This window comes from Mastacembelus armatus, chromosome 3 (genome assembly GCF_900324485.2).
Source record: "Mastacembelus armatus chromosome 3, fMasArm1.2, whole genome shotgun sequence".
Taxonomy (NCBI): Eukaryota; Metazoa; Chordata; class Actinopteri; order Synbranchiformes; family Mastacembelidae; genus Mastacembelus; species Mastacembelus armatus.
The window spans coordinates 17,005,846-17,024,506 of record NC_046635.1 but is presented as its reverse complement, the minus strand read 5'-3'; the positions used below and the strand labels follow the sequence as shown (position 1 = coordinate 17,024,506).

Sequence of the window (18,661 nt, the reverse complement as noted above, 5' to 3'; positions counted from 1 at the left end):
AATATAGTGCAATACATAAATGGTGTCTTAGGTAGATAGTGTGTCAGTTGGGGTCTAGTTGTACATGTCAATAGATTGTGTCTGTAAAGCAAGTCCTCTGTCCATGCCAGTCTTATTGACCTCTCACAATGCACACAAAAATACAAACACATATACCATAAGTCTGTATCACTATATCTCCCTCCACTGACTGCCTGTTAAATGGAATGTAATTAGCTGCTGAGGCAACAAAACAGCCCAGCCTAGTCATAAATCAACTATGTGTGTGAGTGATTCAGGTGAGTCTGAATGTGTGTGAAGTTTGTTTGTAGTTGCGTAGAAGGGTGAAGAAAATAAAGCAACAGCATGTTACTGGCTGTGCTGTTTGTGACGTGCTGCTTTTTTTAACAAGAGAGAGACATGAAGGGGCAGAGGGGAAGAGAGGCACTGATGGATAAATGTGTTAATACATGTGGTGAAGGCTGAATGGATGGCAGGATAAATGGGTGGCTATTTGGAAAGCACAGGGCAAAGGGGTATAGCAAAGGATGAAAGGAGTAGTGAGAAAGAGAAATAGAACCAAATAAAGGATGGTGACAAAGTGAGCAGGATTTCAAATGGAAAATATGGGAGAGATGTGAGGAATGGAGAACGGTGAAGTGATGCATGTTGGTAATGGAGGAAGAGGTGACAAATAAAAAAACTGGGGTAACAGAGTTGATGGACAGAGAGATTGAATAGATGGAAAACAAGTGCCCTTGACTTTAGGGTTTGACTGGAATAGATCCACTTGGCCAAATCCCAGGCCACTTGTCATTAAACACTATCAATATGGTTGTATATGTGTGTATAGTATGTGTGTGTGTCTGCAATGCTTGAATTGTGCCATAGATATAACTAGTGCCTGTTGTCTGCACCCTAGATATAGGGTGCAGACAACAGGCAAACATTACATTCTAATAAATTGATGTGAAAAAAAATTATCCATGTTTTGCACAGGGTTAGCTCATTCATAAAGGAGTGTACATGGACAGGACAATAGAAACATGATTTGCTGCAAGCTGGGGTATGCTACAAGTAGGACTCTTCAGCAGCAGAGTCAACATGCAGGAACCCATCAGCAGCCTTCCTGTGAAAGCAAATGGTTGATTGAATTCATACACATCTTTCTAAATGAGTCCTTAAATAATGCTATAATTATTTAACATATAGTCCATGCATGCAGCTGACAGGTACAGGTTTTAATAATCTGCTGTATGGATGTTGTCATGTTACATGAGAAGCTGTAATCACTCAACTGGTATAAAAATAAAAAATTTAAAAAACCAATGCGTTTTATTGCATTTGCTGCAGTATGAATATCTGTAAACCCAGCTTGCACACAATGAAAAACCACTTAGTACACTAGTCTTCCTGTGGAGCTTTGTTTCATGCACACACAGATCTTCTGGGAGAGCTACTCAAATGGTGAACTGCTTTGTTGTCCTCTGGGTTACTGAATCCATTCTTCTCCCCCTCCATTCTTGTCTTGTGTTTCTCTCTCCCCCTTCTCTCACTGACTCCTCCTACCCACTCTTATTTCTGTAACCTGCCGCAGTTAATTGAAAGCCAGTGGTGTGAGAATATGGCTCTTTGACAAAGTGTGTGTCAGGGCAAAAAGGCTTCTTCTCTCTCTCGCTTTGTAATCTTAGAAATATATATGAAGATAGATTAAATCAGAACAGAGCAGGACTACCTGCCAATAGAGTTAGAGCTCTTTTATTTTATCATCTTAATACTTCTGCTGCATGTAACCAAGACTGTAAGGGAATCTGCCAGTTTGAATTGCTGCTCCTCAAAGACCAGATAAGAAAATACACTCATGCAAAGACTTAAGAATACACTTTTTTCCTAAATACAGTAAATTGCTTAGGTGAATTGTTGTGAGCAAATTTAGGTTTTCTTCCTCATACTCCTTTTGACAGGGACCTTACTGTTCATGAACTGTCATCAAACATTACAAAATTAAGGAGATGATAGGATAGCAAACACTTTCCTGTAGCCAGGTTAAAGCTGTGCAGATAGATTTGGCCTTGGCAGTCTTGACAAAGATGAAAAGCAAGGGCATAAGAAATAACTATCTTCTCTTGCTATAAATTCCTTTCTTCCAGGTTAAACCAGAAATTCAGGCATCTGCTTGAGAAGAATGAAGAGAGAAGAAAGAGATTTATAAATGGAGGAAAGAAAGTTAGAGGCTAAAAATAATATGCACTGCCTTTGGGCTGAGAGAGATGGGAAGAACCTGTTGTTTTGATGTAAGACACAAGAGAACAGAAGGAAAAAGACAGGATTTAGAATTTCAAGTTAAAAGGTGTCAGGGAGAAGAGATGGAGAACATATAAATATTATTTTTGCCGCAGGGAACTGAGCAGCGAGAAAGCAAACAAACCACTCCCTTTCCAGATGTTGCTACATGTGTAAACATTAGTATGTGTGTGCGCTTGTGTGTGTACGTGTTGCTGGTTGTGTAATCATGCCCTGTTCTGCAGTTAGCATGTTTGTCATGGTTCTACCAGGGTAAACTACAAGGATGCAATTATAGACTCATGCCTGCATGCACGTGCCACCATTCTTTCCCATCAGCATCCTGTATATTCGTCCATTAAAATTATTCAGTATCTTTGCAATGATTATGTGTGGTTAAAACATACTGATTTGACTGACTTGTTTCCCTTTCTCCTTCTTCTCTGCCTCCCTCTTTCAGAGCTGCACAAAAGCTAAACTTAGCATCCAAGAAGAAGAAGCAGAAGACCACCATGGTCACAGCACCGGTGACATCATCATCACCATCATGTGATCCCCCTCTGTTCCCAACCAATTTCAGCTCTGCACTGTTGGTGGCTCCTCCTCCAGCTCCACCTTGTCTTCTCCGTGCAGCCAATAAGATCAAAGATAACCCTGGCCTTGGAAAGGTAATGGGAAAAATATTTTCTACTGGGCTCCAGTGATGCAAGGAAATCCACAAAGTCTATCTTAAAACAAAACTGTCACATGTATCTCTTGTAGAACACCCAAAACAACTATCATTTAAAAAGCAATATTTTAGATATTTTGTCTTTTAGCATTATTCTTCATATCTGATGCTATAATGATTCAAACACAAACCCCTTCCCAAATCATGACTTGACTGAAAGTCATGTGTTAAAGGTTGGAGACTCTTGCTATTGATCTTGGACATCTGGCAATTGTAGTATAAATGCATCTTTGTGATGATTCTTTGTTTATGTGAGTGCAAGAGGTTAGTCACTTGCATCACTTTTGTGTACAAAATGTCTCGCATCAGTTAAAACTATGGCAAATACACATTATATATTCAAAGCCTATTTTTGTAGATATTATACTTGATTTTAACATATGGGAGCTTGAGTGTCATAGAATATAAATTAACACATATGAGGGGGGCATTAGCAAGATATTTATTTACTTACCTACCTAATCATTTTTTCAAACATGACTATAGGCTACCCAGTCATTTGGGTTTAGTATGAGTGCTGGAATGTGATACAAGATTGAGCTGTAGTATTTTTTCATGACCTTTTCCAATTTTGTATCTATCCATGTGTCTCCTGTTATGTGTGTGTCACACCTGATGTACCATACTGAAATGTAGCTTAATGGTTACCATGGTTACAGACATCAGGCTGACAAAAGCCATCTGTCACCACTGCCAACCACTGACGAAATGTGTGTGTGTTCTGGATGTGGAGGGGTTTCATGCTTCTCAAGTGTGTGCAATATTGATCGTCCATGTAATGAGTTTTTAGTGCCCCCATCCTCCACAGTTTGAGTGGGAGGCTCAGTGACTCAATGTGTGTGTGTGTTCTTACTGCTAGAAAATGTATGGAAGACAAAATGACATAGACATGTCCATCATGGTACAAAGAAGGGAAGGGTAAGCCACTATAAGCTCTGCACACCTGGATTTGAACGTTTTTCCCATTCTTCCTGGTAGATCTTCTCAAGCTCTCTCCTTGATTGGCCCAGCCAAAGGCTAGACTTAAACTCCAGAAAACATCTGTGGAGAAACGTTAAGATGGCAGTTCACAGACACTTCTGATCCAATCTGACAGCAAGAGATTTGTCCTGAAGCCACTCCAGTGTAGTCGTAGCTATTTGCTTCAGGTCAGTCATGTGAAAGGTGAACTGTTGTCCCTGTCACAGGTCACTGCACTCTGAAGTAGATTTTCTTCTCTGTATTTGGCTGCCATTATCCTTCCAGTTCAGAGCAGCCTCCCTCTCCTTGCTGCTGCCATAGCATGCTGCTGCCCCCACCATGCTTCATGGTAAGGAGCAGTGCCTGGTGTTAACCAAACCTACTGCTTAGAGATCAGGGCAATCGAATCATCTGCCTCCATTTAACCCTATCCTCTATATCTTTCACACCCACACCAACTATCCTCATGCCCTCCTTCACTACATCCAAGACCCTCCTCTTTGGTCTTCCTCTGGGCCTCCTTCCTGGCAACTCTAACCTCAGCATTCTTTTACCAATATATTTACTGTCCCTCCTCTGAACATGTCCAAACCATGTCAATCTGGCTTCTCTGGCTTTTTCTCCAAAACACCTAACATGAGCTGTCCCTCTGATGTACTCATTCCTGATAATATATATCCTCGCCACTCCCAGTGAGAACCTCAACATCTTCAGCTCTGCTACCTACAGCTCTGCCTCCTGTCTTTTTCTCAGTGCCACTGTCTCTAAATGCCATTTGACAAACTCAAAGTGGGCTGCCATCAGCCTATTACTCAGTGTCTTCTCTTTAACCAGTGTACCATAAAGGTTTGGTTGATGGAGAGCACCTCAGATAGTTGTCCTTACATTCATCCTTCTATTTCACAATGATTGAGGCCACTGTGCTCCTGGGAACAATCAAAGCTTTAAAAATGGTTTCATACCCTTGTCCTGATCTATGTCTCGCTACAGTTTCATCACTGAGATCTACAGAGTTCTTTGGCTTCTATGTCCAATCAAATCAATCTGCTACAGGTGGAGTCCATTCAAGTTCCAGACATATCTTAAGAATAATTAACACAAACAGGATTCACCTGGCCACAGTTTGGAGTGTCACAGCAAAGGAAAGTGAATCATAGCTGGGTGTGTAGTCTACCTGTCTGTACTTGCATGCAAGTGTGACAGTAATAGTTTCTATACATCATTTTGTTTTTGCATTTTATTTAAAAAAGCACCAGGGAAGTATGTAGTGTAATATAATAATATATATAAAGTGAATCGTTATTAGCCAATTTTGGAGTTATTTGCTTGATCTGGAGTGCACAAACTGTTCATATTGTGGCTTAGGTCTGACACATGATCTAGAGTGAGTGCTAATGGCAAGTGCTTGCTCATGAGGGATTTGCTGGGTTTCTGTGTAAAGTGCCTTGAGATGATTTCATTGTGAGTTGGTGCAAGACTATGCCCATGAAAGTGGAATTCTGTTTTCCTACCTAATCATCCGTCACCACAGTCAACCATTGACAAAATATAGTGTGTAGGTAAAATTACAATTTCGTATAAGCATCATTTATATTACATATCTTGAAATCTGTGAATCATAGTGTATTCTTTTTGGGTCTTTCACATTTTAATTGTATTTTTTGTGCAGCTGGTCATTTTATGTTGTGTTTTTTCTCCTGGTCCCTCCTTTCCTCTATCTCTGTTTGTCTCCATATGGAGGAGACAGATGTCTCCTCAGTTGTCAGGGAGACAAACTCATTTACATGCACACACACACACAAACAGCCCATTAATATTTAATCAACTTAGACAAATGGCAAAAAAAAAAAAAAGAAAAGCAAGTCAATTTAAAGAAATATATATTTCATATATTTCTATAGCTAGGGTACATTTGGACCGAGCCAGGCTATCTGCTTCCCTTGTTTTCAATCTGCAGTCTTAAGCCAATTTTTTAAATTCTCTGTATAACTTATCTTTTTGACAATAAGTAATTGGCATCATAGATGTGGTTTGGAAAGAAATGGGCAAATAAAAGAGGTAGAGGATATTGTAGCAAGGCAGGGAGATATTCTAGTATTTACAACATTAACAAGTCTCTCGTGTGAAATCAATCAAAGCTTGCCAAGACCTAATCAAACCACACACACACATGCTCACACACATATGAAAAGAAAATGGCCATGGTGACATTTCTCCAGTAAAAATGTCACCTGCGGAGGGGTTGGCTCCCTGCTGATATGGTATTTGCACAGACTCACACTCACAGGCTTACACACTCACAAATTCATAGGATTATAACATACAATGAAAGATGTCAAGGAAGCACCAAGGCCCCTGGTGGAAGTGTGTATGATACATCCTGCAGAATACATTGGCTTGTCTGAGAGTGTGATGGAGGGTTAGTGTTCTCCCTGATGTTAATATGGCAGAAAATGGATTGAGACATCACATTTAAAGCCATGGGAAATCAAGTTGCACAAGTCAGATGTATTGTTATGTGTGTGACAGTGAGAAAGAGAGAAATGGTGCTAGAGTTCAGCCTTGCTCCATATAGAGATGCCAAATTAAATCAAATCCCTCAGCGGATCTGAGTGGTGTTTGTATCTCAAAATCCCCCTGTGTTATATGTATACACATTGCCTTTCTACACATTGTTGGTAAGCTCTGTCTCACTTTAATCAAGTCAGCCTGCTGAGACCTTCATTCAGAATGTGACTGGAGGGGGAGATGTGTATCAGTCGAGGAAATTAGGCATATATATAATATATATTAGGTATATAATATCACTTCTAAAACCAACTATGGAGTTACAGATGTCAGGTGACAACTAAAGATGTGAAAAACATTGAGGATTTTTTCATCTTCATATTTTATTTTATTTTCTTCTTTTTCTTAATGCTTTCTTATTTTTCTTGACTGGGTCAAAAATGTGTTTTAGAAGCTAAGGGCTTCATAGAAGTTAATAAACTGATACTGTATCAGTAAAGCAAGCATGATTCAGCAGTTGTCATACACAAATTATTGTAACGATACAAAATTTTGAAATTATAATTCTTTATTTTATTATACTATGATTTATTTTTACAACATGATAGTCAGGAAATATTTAACTATTTTTTTCCTTTTGATGTCCTTTTTTAATGTTGATTCTAAGCAATATATTAATATATTCATGTATCATGTACCATTTTGCAACATTTTTGTAGTGTGTCCAATAGCATGATTCCAGGGATGGTTATGCCAATCTGTTATTAGTCAGTCCAGTCTAAATATTTTTTAAAAATTTGGATGGATTGTCATGAAATTTGGTACAGACATTCATGTTTGATTAATTGCGAGAACTTTGGTGATCACGTTGTTAGTCCATTACCATCATCCACGTATTTGCAAAACTAATGGCATTCCAATCAAACTCAGCTCTACTTTGTGTTTTGTCCTAATTGGTATTATGATATTAGTATTAGTATATATTATCTAAATCTTAGTTTCTCCATTGCTGATGATCCTCTATGAGTGCAGTCTGACTTGCTCACAGTGTTAGTAGCAGAGGAAGAGATGTTCATCATTTCTGTAGCAATGGGTTTTTTTATGGGGACAGATTTCAAGCCTGATGCTCAACCCATCCTCTTTTTTTTATCCAGGCTTGGGACATGGCAAATGTTAAGATTGTTATTATTTTAAAGCATTATGGTGCTTAACTGCCAAGGAACTACATGGCTGCAACTTCCATGTGATACACACTGGCACAAAAAACATTTTTCCCATAAACAGTAATTACAAAATGAGTGGCTATAAAATCTTCATCCATTTCTGTATCTGATCTACGTGCAATTTTTTGTATATGAAGAGGGATGAGAAATATTATTAAAATGTCATGTAACATAGTATGTGAGAACTCCTCTTCTCTTAGACCATAATATTCTCATAATCTTCACCTCATCGTTTTTACCTAGTACATGGATAAGTCTTTTGCCTTTGCATCCCCTCCCTACTCTCTCTGCTCCTCTACATATGTGAATGACAAGGGGCTGTGGGAGTTGGTTTTCTAAGTCTTTCATCTTCGTAGGCATCATTTTGCACACACATATCCACACTTACAGATTGTGACTTGACCTTGGGGGAAAATTATATTATGACAGCTAATCAATTTTTAATAGCAGCTACGATCCCTCTCAGGCCACAAGCTGTGTGTCTGTGTCATGAGTGAGCAGGAGCAAGTGCATTTTCCACATGGATATATGTGTCTTCATGCCTATCTAGATGTCTTGTATTTACATGAGCAAGTGAGTCTATTATGGGAATCCAGTGACCACTTTGTTCCACCTCACAACTGAAATATTAATATTGTCAGTATGGACTATGCTGGAGCATGTAACACACACACACAGACTGTAATGGTTGTATTTGCATGGGTGTTTTGCTTGTGGTGTGTATGAGTCTGTCTGCAAATGTAGTTGTGAGATCACCATGATTTGGGTCTTATGATACTGTGAGTAGGGCTGGAATGAAGGCAAACCTAGAATTAAGCCAAAGCCTGAACTTGCTATTCCCATACGATATTTGTATCTCTCTCTTCATGGATTTGCATCACGGTATGTTTCTGCAGTCTTTGGGAACCAATTAGAGCTCAGTGTTAGTGTCTTATTGATTTTCCAGCCAATAGCAATAAAGCTTTTTTTTTCCAGGGGTAGGGTTCATCAAACAATCTTTCAGTTTTGTTTGTTGTTATTTAGTTGAATTCCTTTACTTAAACTGACTTAATTTGTCTGACTGTGGAATACTAAGTTATATTAACAGTAAGCTTTATTTCTAGGGGTGTATTAGGGCCAGGTCACTTTCTCAGGGAAAAAAAAACATGACTGAGCCTCTATATCTATCATAGCATGTACCCTTTAAATGTGAAACAGCTTAGGAGTTAATTCCCCTGCTAATAAACAGACCTATATGTCTGACCCTGCATTGTAGTTTTAAACAGAGTGAAATTGTAAATATACATATGACTGCTGAGCACAGATATAAATTGTTCTCAACCAGAATAGAAGTGACTTTGAGTCTTGGTGAACCTTGTGTCACTATTTCCTGCAGCATGAGATGCAAGAGAAAAAAGTATAGAATAAATAATAAGGTTGTGATGTGTTTTGTCCATAATAAAGACAAAAAAGGAGAAAAAAGCAGGGAGAATAGGCAGATGACACAAGGAGAGAAAGAAATGGATGGAGTGGGTGAACAGTGATATCGAGCAATAGGGTTTTAAAGTGAGGGTGAAGAAGGGAGAGGTGTTGAGAGAGATAACAGAGAACCATGAAAGGAGGAAAAAAGAAGAGAAGAAGGGAGCAATGAAGGGATTTGAATGGATCAAGAAAAGAATGGACAGAGATTTATTAGTGACCTGTATTTTGCTTCATCTCTCTATTCCAAAACACTATCACTTCTTCTACTCTTCTTGTTTTTCAGTAACAAAGGAGTTACCGTTTGTTTTTCCTGCATATGTGTGTCTGCATTTTAAATTGCCACACATATTGATTCATCAGAGGAACTAGGACAAGGATCCTCAGGGAGTATTGTGGGCATGGATTAGATAATTCACAGACAAAGTTTTTTGTGTATGAAAACCAAAGCTGACAACAGCCAAGCTCTCCAAAACACAGACCGAAAAATATTTGGCCATAAAAAATATGTAGCATTTATTGTTATTGCTACAGAAAAAAATTATGTTTTGTCTCTTTGGGCAGTTTAGCTTTAGAATCTCTTTTTGCATAAAACTTTCTCTTTTACATTTAAATTGCTTTGAGGAGGGATTACTTCATGATCATTGTGGAGACAAAAAACAGCTCCAATGACCAATATGTCAGTGTACAGTTGAGCATACATACAAGCAAGTCAGTACTATTTTAAAATGAAGTTGAAAAATGTGTGTTATTTTCTTAGCATCGTCTCATGGATTGAGCTCGAGGTGTGTGCTAAATATTGTGCTTTTGGAACGACAAATCTGCTATCGATTTCTTACACAGCTATCGCTCTGGGCTCTTGGACATAGACAACGTGTGGAACATCGCCGTGCTCGCCAATACTGGAAGCTGGCGATGCAGGCGCCTGCCGCTTGCTTTTATGCCTCTCGCGGCCTTTGCACGGGGAGGCAGTCAAAATTGGAATGAGTGGCCTCCACATACCCCACCACTAGACTTTGACCAGGAAGCTATCCAACCTAGCTCAACTGGATCTGAATCAATTGAAACTTAAAAGGCTATAAATTCCAGATACCAACAGGTGATCCACACAGAAGTCTTTCATATAAAGTATGTTAATCTTTATGGTGATTTGGCAAATAAAACTCAATTGAATTTAATTGAATTCAGGTGATGGAGCCTTTGGAGGGGACCGTGATCTGAACAGAGAGTGAAGGGGGTGCCCTGGTAACAGGTAGTAACAGAGAGTGTTGTGTGCCCACTATATCGCCAGCTACTCTTTTTCAGTGGTGCTGTACTGGAATTCCTGTTTGGACAGTTTTCTGCTGATGCACAGCTCTGGGCAATCAACCGCTTGCATCTGCTACGGCAGAACCTCCACTGGCCCCCTGTCTGACGATTTTGTCTTCAAGATAAATGATTTAGAATATTCAGGAATGTGCAACAGCTTCTTATCACCGGTGTTGGGCAAGTTACTTCTTTAAAAAAAGTAATTAGTTATAGTTACTAATTATTTCTCCCAAAAAGTAACTTAGTTTAGCTTAGTTATAGCATTATAAAAAATATCTGGTTATCAGGGAAAGTAACTATTCTGTTACTCCTTAATGTTCAAATATGTCAATGAATTTGGATATTCTTTAAATTCAACTGTATGTTCAATTATTTATATGTTATGAATAGTAAATGTGTTTAATAAATGAAATGTACATTTAATAAATTATGAGAAGCGTGTGCCAGTGGAAGGTGTTTCATGAGATTGGACTACTGGACTACATCTGAGGCACCTTTTCAGGCGAGATCAGTTAGAGGACAGATCAGGTCCACAAAGATCAGAATGAACCTGTAATAGCTTCCAGGCTGCCAGCATGCCCGCCTCGTTAACTAGGTTATCTCTTTTTTGGTCTTGGGCTGTGGATTGGGTGTTTGATTTATCCATCTGAGGATGCACCTGCCTGCCGGCCACACTTCACCAGCTTGGCAGCGGGTCCAGCCTGCTGCAGGGATTCCAGCACCACAGCCACCCGCTGCACATACTCCACCCAGGTTTCACTATGGATGATAACATCATCCCAGTAGGCGGTAGCATATACAGCATATGGATGCAGTACCCAATCCATAAGGCATTTGAAAGTGGCTGGGGCATCCACCAAGCTGAATGGAAGTGTAGCGTCTTCTACTCCGGCACCCTGTACGGCCACAACTGCACAATCAAACCCAGCAGGGTTTCGTTGTAGTGTTCTATGAGTGTTGTTCATCCGGACAGGGGGGAGAACAAGTTCAGTATGTGCTCTGGGCTGGTGAAAAATGGCTGTCATAAACAACCAGAGGTATTTAAGTGTTTTTTGGAACCTCCGGCCCTACCTTTTCTGATTGAGTGATTCATTCCAGCTGCGACAATTACAGCCACACTCTCACTCAAGCACATGCACCTGATGCAGCCGCCTCAAGCCAACCACAACTCCTATCCCACAGACAGCTCTGTCTCCACACCTAGTTTACCTGCCTCACTAAGATTACATATTCACTGTATTCAGAGCGCATCTCAGTTTATCTCATCATCTATGGCCAAACATTTAAATTTACATACACATCATCAGAGAAAGACCTGAACACAAACATGGTCGCACACTCAGTTACACAATTTATTAAACCAATTCTCTTAAACAGCCTGCAGCCATTTAATGATGCAACCAAAGGAAAGCCTGTTAATGTGTTGCATTTGGTTTGTGGGAGAGATAGGAAGATATTATGTTTCTGTACATATACCCAGAAACATAGTAACATTCTTAGAATTTTATTTGCCTTTGTGCTTTTAATTGGCAGTATATTAGTTATCAGCTGGTTTTTATGGTTTTATTTTTAATAAACCACTAACCATTCAGAGGGTTCATTCAGTGTAACATGATCCTTTTCTGCATGGTTGCCTTTGGCTCATTTCACCAAGTAATAATAAATAGCAACTCATTTGAAGCAAAATGGGTCATTTTATAGAAAATGTATGTATGAATGTTATTGATATTATCTGGCGGCCACAGTAATGCAATTGAGGATAATTAAATTAAAGGCCAACTTGAGAAATAAATTCAAGCTCAAACATGAATATACTTTGTTGTCCATTTCTAGTGTATGACACACTAAGTGATCCAAATATGACTTAAATATTTTTCCATAGTTTGTCACTGATGTGTTTTATTTACTTACCCATTTTTATTTATTATGCCTGCTCAGAGCTAAGGGGAGTAAAGAAATACAGAATTTAAATTACAAACAGTCCCATTTTTGCTGCGAATGCTCTATCTCAGTGTGCAGTAGGGTTTAGAGTGTTTAGGGATTACTGCCTAATTTGTAATCCCATGGCGGTTTTTAACTGGAAGCACTGTTTACCCTCACACTCACACAATAATATATGTGTGCTAACTACCAAAACAGACAAAATATCTCCCTACCCCTCTTAGGAGGTACAAAAACAAAATTATCTTTTTTTATCTTGCACTTCTGCATTCGATCAACATAAAATCCTACCTAGTTTAGAGAATATAATGGTTTGACTTTAAGAAAAATAATTTCATCAATGTTCTCAAATTATTTCTTGAAACAAAACACACAGAGGTATGAGACATATGCAGTTTCTATCAACTCATAATGTAAAGTGTTTGAGGATGAGAAATTGCATTTCTAGCTGTTACCCTTTGTGTTGTATACTAGCTGCAGCTTTGCCATTAATTACTTATATAGTTCACTCCAATTATAGTACTGTAGCTACACTAAATACTCCTGCAGGAACATCAATTAGAAAATATTTTGCATATTCTCAGAACCGTCTAAAATGCAAAAAGCATGTTTATTGCATCTGTATAACTAAGGCAAATTGAATCAATAAAGGATTAAAAAGTTTCCATCTGGACTGAAACATACATTTTCAATATGACAAGAAAACAAACACAGAAACATCGTGTGACATTTATGATATTCTAATTAATGTTAAAAAAGGCTTCAAACTTTATCCAGCGTCCCAGTATAAATATCAGATAAGATGATCAGAGTGGATCAGATCAGTCCCTGAGACAGTTGGTGTGGTTAAAACTATATCCATAAAGCACACACAGTACGTGACACTTGTCTGCTTCAACCAAGCCTCTCTCCCAATTGTCAGAAGAGAAAATCTGGTGGTAATCTTTTGGATAATTGTGTCACATGTACAGTAGCAGGAAGACAGTTTTAGTACCAGACATGGAAAGAGTAAGACAGATGGACTGACTAAGAGAGTGAAATAGGCAGTAAGAGACCAAACAAGCAAGACAGACAAATACTAATTCACCCAGATGAGCCAAAAGAGGAGAACAGTGATGAACTGCCAGAGGGTACCTTAAACCTTAAAATATCTTTAAGTAATAAAGAAGACATTGTTTATATGTTAAAATGTTCTGGAACACTCAGATTCCATGATGCAGTGTTTAGCTTCCTCTGATATCAGACAACAACAGCAGCTGTCAGATGAAAAATTGTGACTGCTAATAGTTTGTGACAGGTGTGGGAGGAAAGAAAGAGTGAGAGGTGGAGAGAAGTCTGAAACAGAATTTCTGCACTGCAGGCTTTTGATATGTGGCAGTGAGTTGAAGGTAGGGAGGGGGTGAATAAGTAAAAAGGAGTGGATTTTTACACAGAGATGAGTGTGACAGGTAAAGTTAGGAAAGGTTTGTGGGAAGAAGAAACACTGAATTGCACTGAATTGCAAACACTGAATAATGAATAATGATGACAGGAGGAGGTACACCAGTCAAAACTTGGGACACACCTTTTTCTTTATTTTTAATAATATTTTAAATATTGTCCATTAAAAGGGTCCTATAATACACTTTTTTGGAAATAAAAAAGGCCCCAGATGTCCCCAAAACACGTCAATACTCATGATGGTATACGTTTCAGATCATAGTTTCTGGCACTTCTGAAAATGTGTCCCTAACACAGTACTTGAAAATGACGGTTTTCGGAGCTTGTCACTTTAAAAGAATGAGCTCGTGGCCCCCACGCCTCTTTGAGGAAGTGTCTGTTACATAAGTCCAACCTGCCTGCTTGGGGGGAGGGGGCGGTTCTGAGAACGGATGTCCGAATGCAAGAAGACATGTCTGAATGGTTAACATTTTGTTTTACCGTGGTTAATAATATTTTATGATTGTGTATTGTATAAAATGGGACTAGGGCATTATTAGACAATAACCGCTAATGTATTTCTTCTTAATGAGCGCAGATTGAATAAACCTGTTTAAAAACATGCTGCTTTGTAAAATTTTTAGCTAGCTAAGTAACAATGGACTGTTCATTTCCGTGTGTAATGTGAATACTTGACACTGTGCACTTTCATTGTCAACATCACGTTTTATACACCAATATTAAAGTCAACTGTAAATACGGTTTATACTGTATCATAGCGTTTCTTCCTATGTGCCAAGGCAGACGCTGTTTAACTATTGATACAGAGATAGACCACAGGCGTGTTTGGGTATTATTTGTTATTGTCTTTGTAATACTGTCATTAAACTTACCTTTTCCTAACTAACGCTAGGTCAAAAGATAGCTAAACAGCTTCCAAACCTAACATCATGATGAGCACCTGGGGCTGGAACATTTGTTTGAATGTGTTACAGAAAGCATTCAAAATCTTATCAGGCTGAATATGACTCCTTGTGTCTAAGAGGATTAAATCGATGTCTGACAGGCTAGTATTACCAATAGCTTGGAAACTATGATTAAAATGTTGCAAGAAGTCATTAATGACATATCTATATCTAACAAAATTAATTGAATAAAATGGGCTGCCTCATAAACTGCAAATACATCAAATAACATATTGTAACAAGTGACTGATATATAGGACGCCGGCTAAGCTAGGCTAATTGCTAGCAGGGTACTAGCATCTACGCGGGCGACTTTAACTTGGCTAGCGGGAGCGCAAGACCTCGTGTCCCATACACCACACGACTCCGAACGTCTGTATGAGCACGAAGACAGACAGAATCTAACCAGCAGGAGGCAGTATCCATCATCTTTCTCCTCTATTTATTTTGAATACAGTATAAGCCCTACACAAGCCAGGCCATGTTGCCAAGTCCCTCCCCTACCAGTCTCTCTCCGTGACGGTGACAACCACATTTTTTTTACATAACAGGGCAGTAAATGAACCAACCCACCCGAAATAACGAACATAAACACACATAACACTGCTAACGCAAAAACCCAACTATCTTGCTTAAATAACACATAAATCAATTCTAGGTATAAATTGTTATTTACATTATTTAAATCTGTAAAAGACATGTTTTTTATTTTTAATTTACAGTTCTGGCATGTTTGTTCAAGTAATGGGTTTTTCCTCCTCTGAATATGACAATACTGATGTGCAGTACCTCTAAAGTATGTTTTTTTTTTTTAACAATAAATGCCTGTTATACTTAGACCTGGTTTTTACTGGTATGGCAATGCACTGCCCCTTCCTTGACTTGAGAAGTGTGGTCTGCTGTCCAATAAATCAGTTCATTTCAGAGTAATTCCAACTTCCTTATAATCCCTTGGATGAATTGATAACAATTGACTCAATAGATTGAAACATCACAAAAGTCACTCATGCAGAAATTTCTGAATTTGAGGATGAAGTTCAGCCACTATGCAATCCAGTCACTCCACGTGCCTCCAGTTTAGCCAGCTTCAGCTCCTCTTTCTGCATGTTATAGCTGCCACCAACCTGATTACTGTGTGTAAAACATGAGGACATTCAGTCATAATGTGAAAAAATGTGTATGTAGTATTTAATAATGTATTACAGAAATTCTTAGTAGTAGCACCTCAACAAGTTACCTGTCCATTAACAATTTCTGTTGGATTCACAAAACATATGTTATCTATCATGACAGCTATTTAATCAAATACTGTGAAAAATATAAATATTAGTTGTAGAGTTTGAGGACATATAACAGAAGAGTAATTTGGTCTGTCATAAAAAAAATCTTTTAATGAAGTGGTGAGGTCTGCATCATCATGATTTTGCATTAAAAGAACAGGTAAAATGGTTTTGTGCCCTAACTGTGTATACATAAGCACATCATGAAAAACAACTCGCTTCACATTGTGTCTGAAGTCACACATCCAAGCAGCATTTGGTTTTGCTGTTTACAGTGACAGACTCCTGGTTTATCAAGAGGGAAGCAGCTCACATCAGAACATATCAAGTCTTTTTGGTATTGTATACCAAAACATAAATTATCGTCTTGCAAATGAACAGAAATCCTGTCTTTGTGCCCAGAAAAAAACATTTTAAAACAAAAAGCTTCACAGCCTCCCACATTTGTCACATGGAAAAACACAAACCTCTGATTTCTGATCTGCAAACTCAGGCCTCTTTGCTCTGCAGTCCACTATGTTGTAATGTGGCATTAGTTATATATGCAAACCAACAAATATTTTTTGCCAAGTAAACTAGAATTACAACATAACACTCCTGTGCCTGTTGTTACAGTCAACACCAGAGCAGCTTCTGTGCTTGTTGCCGTGCTGTGTTTATCCTCTCGGTGCTGAAGCGAGTGAGCACCAATGGGCTGTGTTTGGGCAGAGCAATCATCTCTCGTATACATATACAACAGAAGGAAGTGTATACGCTACTTTTTAGTTATTCTTTAAAAAACAGGGGAAAAGAACCTTGCTTGGTGTGTCTACATACACCCCACAGCCATATAAATGTACTAAAATGGCCAAAAAGTTGATTTTGCATAATAGGACTCTTTTAATATTGAAGACCTCCAAAATAGGAAAGAACACATGTAATTATGGAGTAGGGGTGGGTATCGTCAAGGACATCGTGATACAATATGTACCTTGATACAATGCAGAACAATACAATTCAATACAATACAGGTATAATAACAATATATAATGCCATATATTGCAATGCTCAACATCCATTATTCAAAACCTACTGTGTGCCACTGACATAATCTTATAATATGCAGGCACATCACATTATATAGGTAACTGAGTTGACAAACTATTTTGATGTTCCAATTTATTGAACATTCAGTGCATAATGCTCATGCACTGTGATCATAAAGTGGATTTCAGTGTTCTTAAATTCAAATTCACAATAACATGAAAAAAGTGCCTTAATCGTCAGCTCATGCACAGAGGATTATTCAGCTGTGAAGTCTTTTGTTACTGAACTAAAATGTAGGATTTGTTGCTCCAGAAAACAACAAAAAGAGTGTCCAGTTTCCCTTACTGGACTCACAGGGGTTTTTCGCAATTGAAATGATCAGGGGCTAAGTCATGATTGCACTGGGCTTGTGTTTTCTTTGGTGGGAGGTGATGGTGACAGTCTTTTATAAATTTCTTTCAGTTCACCTCAGAGACTATTTGTTCAGTTTCCATATGGTTGTTCGTGTAAATATCAATATCAAGATAACATACTGTACTTTACCTGAGTGTTATAAAGTTCATGTACTGCTATGTCCGCTATGCATCTGTGAGTTGGGATAATATAACGTGGTTCCATTATGTTCACCATTACTCTGAAGCCTGGGTTTTCAACAACACTATAAGGGTACAGATCTTGAGAGATAAAAAATGCACGTTGAATCTGTAATCTTTTGTGCACAAGCTAAGGTAGATGGAAGCTTGTAGGTTCTGTGGAATATGTTTATCTTTTAGATTTAATGGCAGTTTGGCACACTCATCAGATCCATAAAGCAGTCACCTAGAATGGTTTTCAGTTCACAGTTGTCAAGAGTTAATTTGTGACATTTCTTGCCTTATTATTGTGCTTTAAACCATGGGTTGACTTGTGCTGAGGATAGGTGTGTACGTGTACAGAGTCAATAGCCCTGTTAGTGGTACAACTACTGTACAACTCCATATTATGGCAGGAAACATTCAGTTAAGTAAAAAGATTATCAAAATATTATTCATTATTACTTTAAGTACAGTCGCCAAAACCATCAAATGCTGTGATGAAAGTTCTGCACTTGTGTCTTCAGATAATTAGCATTAGTAAGGTATTATTTGTAATACATGAATATTCGCTTTCTGTGCCTTCAGGTCAAAGTGATGGTGCGTGTGTGCCCAATGTCTCAGTCGGATGCAATTGAGTCTAGCTCCTTTCTTAAAGTGGATCCCAGGAAGAAACAGATCACTATCATGGATCCTTCAGCCACTCTGACACCAAGTGCTGCCTCTCAGAAAAGGACAGGAACCAATCAGGTCCCTCCAAAGATGTTTGCATTTGATGCTGCGTTCCCTCCTGATGCATCACAGGTAAGAGGAAAGGATTGTGAGTTCCTGATAATACACTGTAAGATAAGGTTTTCTAAAATGCATTTTTTGTATTGATCACATTAATGTTGCAGCTATGTGCTTATAATTTGGAGTACAATCATGACTGTTGGGTAGCTTGGGAATTTCTGGGGAGCAACACCGTATTTTCTTATGATTTACTGTATTATGTTTTTATTATCAGATG

General features: G+C 38.4%; 1 protein-coding gene across 1 annotated transcript in view; it reads left to right on the top strand.

Moving 5' to 3' along the window:
* Positions 1-18,661, top strand: part of kif26ba (kinesin family member 26Ba) — a 111,422-nt gene that overhangs the window by 58,951 nt on the left and 33,810 nt on the right. Inside the window, exons 5-6 of the mRNA XM_026293072.1 lie at positions 2,723-2,930; positions 18,241-18,456. Of these exons, the coding sequence (XP_026148857.1) occupies positions 2,723-2,930; positions 18,241-18,456 (424 nt within the window). The remainder of the gene's footprint in view (positions 1-2,722; positions 2,931-18,240; positions 18,457-18,661) is intronic.